Source organism: Pseudophryne corroboree, chromosome 7 (genome assembly GCF_028390025.1).
Source record: "Pseudophryne corroboree isolate aPseCor3 chromosome 7, aPseCor3.hap2, whole genome shotgun sequence".
In the NCBI taxonomy this organism is placed as follows: domain Eukaryota; kingdom Metazoa; phylum Chordata; class Amphibia; order Anura; family Myobatrachidae; genus Pseudophryne; species Pseudophryne corroboree.
Window position 1 is genome coordinate 185762000 of NC_086450.1, and position 10482 is coordinate 185772481.

At 43.5% G+C, this 10482-nt stretch overlaps 1 protein-coding gene across 1 annotated transcript in view; it reads left to right on the plus strand.

The window, feature by feature from the left end:
* The window catches only part of ABCB6 (ATP binding cassette subfamily B member 6 (LAN blood group)), a 104724-nt gene extending 95498 nt beyond the window's left edge, over positions 1–9226 (plus strand). Inside the window, exons 16-20 of the mRNA XM_063933869.1 lie at positions 4374–4548; positions 6041–6153; positions 6783–6877; positions 8201–8269; positions 8368–9226. Of these exons, the coding sequence (XP_063789939.1) occupies positions 4374–4548; positions 6041–6153; positions 6783–6877; positions 8201–8269; positions 8368–8524 (609 nt within the window). The 3' untranslated portion in view covers positions 8525–9226. The remainder of the gene's footprint in view (positions 1–4373; positions 4549–6040; positions 6154–6782; positions 6878–8200; positions 8270–8367) is intronic.
* The last annotated feature ends 1256 nt before the right edge of the window (positions 9227–10482 follow it).

Genomic DNA, 10482 nt, shown 5'->3' on the forward strand with positions numbered 1-10482 from the left:
GAGTTAGGCCGGTGGTTCACTGTACGATTGGTGGAGACTGCTGACATGCATTTCATCTATCTAAACCATGGTTCGGATTTTGTCTTTGAATGTTAAGGGGTTAAACTCCCCTAATAAGAGGAGATTGGCCCTTACATACTTTTTTAAACAGAAGGTGGATATTGCAGCGGTACAAGAGACCCACTTCTCAGCTTTGAAACCCCCGGTCTTTGGCGACCAAAGATATCCCCAGCGGTTTTTTGCAAATGGCCCGTTTAAGCGTAATGGGGTGGCGATTCTAATCGGTGCAAAAACACCCTTTGTGTTGCAAGCACAGGCGTCTGATAAAAATGGCAGATACCTCATAGTGCAAGGCCTGTTAGCTGATAAACTGGTGACGATAGTATCGGTATATGCCCCTAATGCCAACCAACTTCCCTTTTTGCGCAAATTATTCACCAAAATTCAAGCAATTCGTAAAGGTTCCTTGATAGTTTTGGGAGACTTTAACCTAGTCTTAGATCCAACCTTGGATAGATCTCCGAGAGGTGTTCCACTACGCTCGGCCCCCCCCTCCCCAGCTTCCACTGGGTTTAGGACGTTAGTGAACGAATTTGACCTATACGACATATGGAGAGTCCAGAATCCTTCAGCAAGGGATTACACCTTTTATTCACCGGTACATAACTCATACTCACGCATTGATATCACTTTCTGTGACAAATGGACTCTGCAGCACATCCGCTCAGTGGACATCCTTCCCATAACATGGTCAGACCATGCCCCGATACTTTGCCGGTGGGATCTTGATAGACAGTCCCTACCTCCCCACCCGTGGCGACTATCCCCCCACCTGCTCTCCAACCATGTATCTAAAAAGATGATTGAGGATAGTATATCAGGCTATTTACTGTCCAATGCCCCCTCTGACACGTCCACATGTAATCACTGGTGTGCCTTAAAAGCTGTAGTTCGGGGAGCGGCTATTCAAGCTGGGGCATTACTAAAGCGTCAATCAGCTCAATTACAAAACGATTTGGAAGCTAAATTAAAATGCTTGGAAGACCAAAACAAACAAACCCCGTCTCTGTCTGTTAGAAAGGAGCTTGCCGAGATACGGGGCCAATTGCAGAAACTCTTAATGGCCCGAACACAACAAGCTTTGAATAGATTGCGCAAGAGATTTTATATAGCGGGTAATAGACCGGGCAGATTACTGGCCCGAAAATTACGATCCCAACAAGCTCGGAATAAAATTAAATTCCTGATGTCCCCCTCCGGTTTAAAAGTTTCCAATCCCTTGGATATCTCAAATCAATTTGCCCATTATTATGCCCGACTGTACAATCTCTCTTCGGACCCTACCACCCAACAACCTACAGCAGCGTCCATTGATAGTTTTTTAAGTTCCTTGCACCTCCCTTCTTTGTCGGAGGCCCAGGTAGAGCTTTTGAATGCTCCCTGGGCCTTGGAGGAAGTTATGGAGGCAATACGGTCGCTGCCCTCAGGTAAAGCTCCGGGACCAGACGGTTTCATAAACGATTTTTATAAAATGTATCAGGGACTTCTAACACCCACATTGACCAACGTTTTTAATGACATAACTGAGACGGGTACCCCCCCCAGGGAGATGCTGGAGGCACAGGTGGTGACGTTACCTAAACCAGGGAAGGACCCCTCTTCGTGCCAGAATTACCGCCCCATAGCGTTATTGAATGGCGACATTAAATTATTTGCCAAGCTTATTGCCACCCGAGTTAAACTCTTCTTACCTACCTTGATCCACCAGGACCAGGTGGGGTTTATACCGGGAAGGCAGGCGTCGGATAACACCCGCAGAGTCTTTGATCTTCTTGATTCTTTACCGTCTGATCGGGGCCTTCTCCTGCTATCCCTGGATGCGGAGAAGGCATTTGATCGGTTGGGTTGGCCATATATGAAATCTGTTTTATCTAAATTTGGCTTCAGCGGGCGTATTCTCTCCGGCATGCTTGCTTTATACCACTGCCCCTCGGCTCGGGTGTTTAGCAATGGCTTCTTATCAGACGTATTTCCCATTACCAACGGCACGAGACAGGGCTGCCCCCTGTCCCCGCTAATATTTGCGCTCGCTATAGAACCTCTGGCAGCGAAAATCCGCCTCAGCCCCCTGTTCCCTGGTGTTTCCCTTGGGCCCCAGTCGCATAAATTGTGTCTTTTCGCTGATGATGTTTTGCTATTTGTCACAGATCCCATAGAGTCCCTGCCCCACTTACACTCCTTATTAGATGATTATAGTAGAGCCTCTTATTATAAGCTCAATACTGCAAAAACGGATGCTCTGCCAATTAACCTCTCTGACTCTCTTGCCACCCTCCAATCAAAATATCCCTATAACTGGCAAACTTCGTCTCTTACCTACTTAGGTGTTTCTATATCCCCTAAAATAGACACGGTACTGGAGGAAAATCTTAATCCCCTCCTTATCTCGCTCACAATTTTAACCAGATCCTGGGCGCTTTATGATATTTCTTGGCTTGGACGCTTAGCTGCGTTCAAAATGTCCCTCCTTCCCAAGTTGATGTATCTTTTCCGAACGATACCTTACTCTTTTCCCAAACGATACATTGACAAATTTACGGCCATTATGGTAAAGTACATATGGGCAGCCCGGGCCCCTAAAATAGCACGCACTCGAATGGTCCTACCCAAGGCTTTGGGAGGACTGGCGATGCCAGACCTTGCACTTTACCATGAGGCGTGTACATTAGCACATGTAAGGATGTTTGGGGCAGCTGGATTAAACCTGGGATGGGCTAAGCTGGAAAGACAAGCGTGCACGGCTTACCCGTTGGGGGACATCCTACATACCCCTAAGAGCCTTCGCCCACCTTCTCTATCAACACTTCCAGCTACACGCACTTCACTGCAAACATGGGACAAATTAACTGCGAAACTGACTGCTGCACCACCTACCTTTAAATCTATTTCTCTCCATGCCTTGATGAAACTAATCCCAAATTTGAATATCTCCCGATGGCATTTATGTGGCCTCTCCAAACTGAGTGATTTGTTAGACGGGTCAGTAATGATACCCTTCCCTGCCCTGCAAACTCAATTTTCCTTACCTGATTCCTCACGACTGAGCTATTACCAAATTAGTCATTGGTGGAGCTCGCTTCCTATTATTACTAGAGAGGTCCACCCATACACTCACCGGGTTTACGCTAGACTGAATGTGACAGACTCTAAGGGAGATATATCCTTTTGGTACAACGTTCTCGTGGCCCTACTGCCCAACCCTAAGGTCAAAGCACAGATTAAGTGGGAGAGGGACTTGGACCTCAGACTGTCAGATTCCCAATGGAGTAACATCTACCTATCTACACACACTATGTCTAAGTGTCTTAACCACACTGAGATGCACACAAAGTTGCTGAACAGACTTTATCTCACCCCAGATAGACTTCATGTGTTTTGGCCCTCATGTTCAAAATTCTGTTGGAGGCAATGTGGGGAAGTAGGTGATATTTTCCACATTTTCTGGACCTGTCCCTTACTGGCCCCCTTCTGGGCAGCTATATTTGAATTAATCAATAACGTTCTTCATATGTCCCTAAGCCCCTCTCCTAGTATGGCGTTGCTCCATTTGATGCCGAATACTCTATCTCCCCGTCACAAATATGTATTGGGTCACATCCTTATAGCGGCAAGAGCCGCTCTGGCACAAAACTGGAAACAGTCTACATTGCCTCATATTTCGAAAGTTATTCAAAAAATTGAATTTCATTGTGAAATGGAAACACAGTTTGTGGCAATGTCACCTCTCCCTTCTGCGAAACTACCAGATTGGTCATTATGGCGGGAATATGTATCAAGTAGAGCCCGTCCCCAACCCTTACCGACTATTTCCAGTCCTAGCCCCAGCCAGTTCCCTTTAAACGAACCGAATGATCCCCCGGACATTAGTCCATAAATACTCCAATCTCTCAGTACTGCTATATGCTTGTGTATTTATATGCAGATGTCATGTACTAATTGGATGCAAAGTGAATCTGTTATTATAGATGTTTCTCTCCCCCCTAATTGTTTATAAATGTTTATTATTCCCCCCCCCCCTCCCTCTTTCTTTTGTACCCTACCCTTTTTGTTGTTGGAAAGAAAAACAATAAAAATTTAATGATGGTAAAAGAATTACATTTCTGTATCTTTCTGTTGGTTTGTTTTATGTGCTTTTCAAAACAGCTCTGTTATTGGTCCTCAGTAGGAAAACAGAAATCTAACACAATATTCTCTGCTAACCTTGCAGGAGGGTATTAAGTAAAAGAACAAATTACTAATCAATATAGCGCATAACATCTTTAAAGAGATACCAGACAACTTTATTGGTTTATAAATTCTCTCTTTGGCTTTAGGTTCTGCAGGCTTCCCTTCGATCTCACATCGGTGTTGTACCCCAGGACACAGTACTGTTTAATGATACTATCCGCAACAATATCCGCTATGGACGTGTCAGTGCCACAGATGATGAGGTGGAAGACGCAGCAGCTGCAGCTGATATCCATGAACGTATCCTTTCTTTCCCTGATGGTGGGTGGCTCTCCAACGACCAATCACAGAATTGCTATCTATGATACAATTCTTTTGTTTATAGAACCTTTTTAGGGTCTATGCCTCATTAGCTCTTTTGACTTCCAATATCATCTCTATGCTGATGATACTCAAATCTACCTTACCTCCCCTGACCTCTCCTCACTTGTATCTCCAACGGTCTCTCTGCTGTCTCTTCTTGGATGTCCCGGCGCTTTCTTAAACTTAACATGTCTAAGACTGAGCTGATCATCTTCCCACCCTCCCTCACAACCTCACCTCCCACAATGTCATTATCTATTGATGGCACTACTATCTCCTCTAGCCCCCAAGTGCACTGTCCTGGAGCAGTGCTTGACTCATCCTGCTCATTTAAACCACACTGAATGTGCACCTCTCACAAACCTGCCGTTTTCATCTAAAAAATATTTCCAGGATCAGACCCTTTCTCGCCTAGGATGCTACTAAGACCTCATCCACTCACTGGTTATCTTCAGACTGGACTACTATAATCTCCTATCTGGCATCCCTGACAAATGCCTCTCTCCATTCCAGTCTATCCTCAATGCTGCAGCCACTTACAAAGCCCTCACCCACTTCTCTCCCAGTTACATCTCTGACCTTATCTCCCTTTAAACTCCCACCCATCCTCTTCGCTCTGCTAATGCACGCCACCTCTCCTACCTACTGATTACTTCCTCCCACTCCTATCTCCAAGATTTTTCACGTGCTGCTCCTGTCTCTGGAATTCGCTACCTCTCGCTCTCAGACTCTCCATTGCTCTACAAAACTTCAAACGGGCTCTCAAGACCCACACCTTCACCAAACCCAGCCAAATCTCATCCTAACCCTCTGTTTCACGATCACGGTCTACCCCTTCTGCGTCACCCCGGTCTGTTTGCCCCTCCTCTTTAGAATGTAAGCTCTCACAAGCAGATCCCTCTTCCCTCAGGTGCTTTTCCATCTCTTACTTAAACCATCTTTGACGGCACCAAATTCTGTGTTTTTCTGCCACCCTGATTCTTATTTCAGTGTCGTCTGCTGATGCAGCCATGTTTATGTGCCCTGCATTTGTCTTATATTGTATTCAACTGTTAGTCACTGTTTTCCTGTTTTGCCTATTTATTTATTTATTTATTTATTTATTTATTTATGTACTATGTAATTGGGCGCTACGGATCACTATATAAATAAAGGATAATAATAATGCCAATGCATGACAGCTGAGGTAGTTGGCAACTGATGATTGAACCCATACATTGCCACTAGGGGGAGCCTGTATGCAGGCCATGTCTGTGTCATCTGTTCAGATCCATTTATAGTTGCTTTGTACAGTATAATGTATATGGCGACATAGTGTGCTTAAAGTCTACATTTAATGCGTCTTTTGACTTTTACAATAGTATTGCACAGTTTAAACTGTAGACTTAAGACAGCTGTGTCTCAGGGTGACACTTGGCCTGGGTATATAATTTGTTTCTAATCTCTGCAGGGTACAACACACAAGTTGGAGAACGTGGTCTGAAGCTCAGTGGAGGAGAGAAGCAACGAGTTGCCATTGCTAGAACCATTCTAAAGTCTCCACAAATTGTCCTGCTAGATGAGGTGATTTAACAACGCTAACTTTACTTTAAAGGGACTTACTAATTGCTTAGTGATAGTAATAAGAATTGTTTCATTTATATAGCACTTTTCTCCTGCAGGACTCAGTCGCTTTACAGACATCAAAAACATGATACATTATGCAGAGGATTTAGAATTACAGCAAGTACAAAACTACACAGAAATAATTAAAAACAACAATATCCTAGAGTACGTAGTAGGTATAATTGCAGGGTTTGGTGCTGACATTTTGGGTAATAACTTCTAGGGGTTGTCCATTCCACCCACAAAAGGTACCAGGTGAGGCACCTTGGGTAGAATAGGTTACACCTATAAGAGAGGACACAAAATGGGTGGTTGCTGCCTAATAACGCTAGGAGTAGGGTCCTAACATAACCGTCAGGTCCATGTATTTTTCATCCAGTCCAAGAACGCATCAGGTGAGGCAGCCATGTTGGGTGCACTATGAAGGTTGCACTGTGGGAGATAAACTATACAAGTCTCCTATTTTAGGTCGTACCATACATGCTGTTTTGGGCAAACAGAAGAGATCCCAGGAAAAGTTCCCTACCTCTATCCACTTTCTTGGTTTGTCATCTGTCTTATACTAACTGTTCATGTCCTCCTTCCAGGCCACTTCTGCACTGGACACTGAAACCGAGCGCAACATACAAGCTTCTTTAGCAAAAGTCTGTGTCAATCGGACTACAGTTGTGGTTGCTCACAGGTAAGACCGCATCCTGATGATGAACTCCATCTGATATTTTTTTTCTGTTCAATAAATGTGATAGAATGTGTTTCCTCATTATAGCACCAACTTAAATCACTTGGCAAAACTGGTGTTCTAAATGGTTGTCATTATAAATCCAGTAAATTATGAACACTAGGGATTTTATAGATGTAGAAGCGATCTATAAGCACTGAGGATGAGTGCTGATGTATCCCTTCATTCTTCATTGAGAAATGTTGTATAATATAAGGAACAATGCAATTCCTATTGTCATTTCTTGCGGATATTACAAGGCTTACAGCTCCATGCTTTCATGCCTCTGTGACTACCAATATCCCTATAATTTGACAGTGTATTATCCCATATAGTCATAAATTTTAATTTACCTTCGTGAATTAATACCCAGTGGTAAGCAATCAAGGCTGGCATTATAATAGGAGGTGGTATAAAGAGATTGCGAGAAGGATCACACACACTGGATAAAGTACAGGCTGTTTTCTTTATTTTCTCACTCAGGTGGACAGCATCAGGTAAACGTCCAGCAGCATAGCCCCGCAGCATGGCAGTTCATATCCCATAGGCAAGGTGTTCACAGGCCATAGCGAACCTTTCATAATTCACAGACACGGTGGTAATATATCCATATGGCTTCCTAGTTTAAACCCCACACCCCTAGGCCTATCGGCTGTTCGGCTGGTCCATCGGAAGCAATGTATCCCTCCACTGAACACATACTTCAAGGCAGAAGACAGATGCTGTTAATTACTTATGGGCCCTACACACTGGCAGGTCCGCCGCCAAGCTTCACGATGGCGGATACGGCCAACGGGTGACCCGGCGGCCGGGGAAAGGTGACGGGGGAGTGAAGTTTCTTCACTCCCCTCGTCACCCGGCTCCATAGCAATGCATGCTAACATGGACACCAACGATTAACGAGCGCAGGGCCGCGCATCGTTACTCGTTGGTGCCTACACACTGCATGATATGAACGAGTTCTCGTTCTTTAATGAACGAGAACGTTCATATCGTGCATGTTCTCTGCCAGTGTGTAGGGCCCTTAAGCCTAGCTTCTGGCTAACAACTGATTGAGAAAAACCTGGACTGTATCCTTCAGTCCTGCTGCTGCTGCTGCTCTAAACCTGAGAAATCCTGATGTTCCACATTAACCTCATGTGAAACTACGCTGTCCCTGCCACAAGATATACATGTATTTTATTTACTTTCAGGATAAGGGCAGCTCCATAGAGAAACTAACCTTTGCCCAGTCTCCCATATAATGAAAACTGCTTTCTTTAACGCCCCACACTCTCTTATTTCCAGGCTTTCCACTGTGATTAACGCAGATCAGATTCTGGTTCTGAAAGAAGGACAGATCATAGAGAGAGGAAGGTAAATCTCACACTGTAATATAACAGGATATATCTGTATCCCCCAGCTGTGTTACTGCATATGATTATCCTTCACCGCCTTTCTCCTTTTGCATTTAGACATGATGAGCTGCTTGATAAGGGAGGTGTCTATGCTGGAATGTGGCAGAAGCAGCAGAGTGGTAACGAGTCCTCTTCAGACTCCGATTCTGAGAGAAAAGACAGAATTTCAGAGAAATCACAGCAGCCAAAACCAGCACTGAGGAAACCTCATTAGACTATAGGGAGTGATGCCACATGCATCGGTCCCCATTCCGCACTGCACAGCGAGCTTGAGCATTCTCTATCACAAGTGAGATGATTAGGTCCTGCAGTGATCAAGTCACCTATTATCATTGGAGGCAGGAGAAGGTCGCCCATGATCAAAGCTTCTATCTTATAGACAAGCCATCGTTTGGAATACCACTGCAATACTGATGATTTCATCAGTAACACCTGACAGTTTTGCCCACAGGAATTAGTTAAGCTGCATAAAACTGTACGTTTACAACGTCTTCATCCAGAATCTGCAGCCCCAAGGAATCGCTGCTATTGGGCCCAGTTCTTGTCAGAATAACTCTCACACATCTGCAACGTGTGTGTAGATAAGCAAAACCGCACTGTGACCTCAGAGTTTAAATTCATAATAGGTCTCCCCTTTTAATTAAAAGTTTGTATATTTACACGGGTGTTTTGAATCATCTACAGGGAACTGGATGAATTGATATTTATTCTGCAGTATCCGCTATGGGTGAAATAATTAATAGATTTTTTTAAAGATGTTAACATTAATATGTTTAAAAAGCATTACCAAGAATAAAAACAAGGTCACTAGTGCACAAACAAAAACTCCTTATTGACGAATGTTGTTCAGAAGTTTTTCTATTAAATAATTATGACTGGTATAGAAAAATAATAAATTGTCTGGTGGATTGTGAAACTTGAAGGGAAGTTTTTTAATTATACATTTAACATAGATGCACAATTCAAAAGCTTTGCACAAAACTTCAGTGGAAGTGTCACTATTATCCCACAATTGTCCTCCAAGAGGGTAATAAGACTAGCTCCAGCTCTCGCCAAAGTCCAAGGGTTATATTTATTAAGTGGCGGGTTTTCAACGCCCATTTATGCTGGTTTTATCCATTGAATTTTAAAATGAAATAATAAAGTTATTATTATTAAATACAAGAGTTTGCAGCTTAGTTAATATAGCCCTATGTGTCTGGCTGTATGTTCTTCACCGGCATGAGCTGCTATTTGCTATTGCTCTTTACACCATTGCAGGTGGATTTATATGGAAAGGCCTGTCATTTTTGAAGATGCAAAGTTTTTTTTTGGTTTTTTTTTTGTTTTTTTACTTGAGTAGTTTAAAGTGTATAAGAATGGGAAGTGTCTTATGGATAATAGCCCAGTACCAATTCTGCCACAGTCTGAAAGCTGCAAAAACAAGATTAATTATACATAACAGAAATTATCTCAATTATGTTCTCTTTCTATACTCACACAACCCACTAGACCCAGGCCAACTTTTCTGTGTGACTGGATCATATAGCCCACCAAAAACTTCTGCAATCTGGCTGGCCCAAATTGCAACATGTAGTATTTATAATGCTGTATCAAGTTTCTTTTCTCTATAGATTGTAAATTTGCAAGCAAGGCATTCTTTAGGTGTGTACGCACGGTGAGATTTTTTCAAAATCGGAAGAAAAGATAGTGCAGATCGCAAGGTGAAAGTCACCTTGCGATCCCGATGCGATACCGATGCGTGGTCCCGTGAGGTCGGTATCGCAAACCTAGATAGACTGTGCAGGCAAGTCAATTTTGACTAGTATAAAAGTATAGTCAAAATTGAAAATTAGCCAAAATCGTACATAGCCATACTTTAACAAAATTCTGCAAATTGAATGTTTTTGTAGCAAGAGACACCAGTTATGGGCACAGATATAGCTGAGCATAACCTACCCTTACGGGCATCTACGCAACGTTCCCATCGTATTTAATTGTTCCACAGGTTGGATGCCAGAGAAATAATGTTTCTCTAACGTCCTAGTGGATGCTGGGGACTCCGTAAGGACCATTGGGAATAGACGGGCTCCGCAGGAGACTGGGCACTCTAAGAAAGATTTAGTACTACTGGTGTGCACTGGCTCCTCCCTCTATGCCCCTCCTCCAGACCTCAGTTAGAATCTGTGCCCG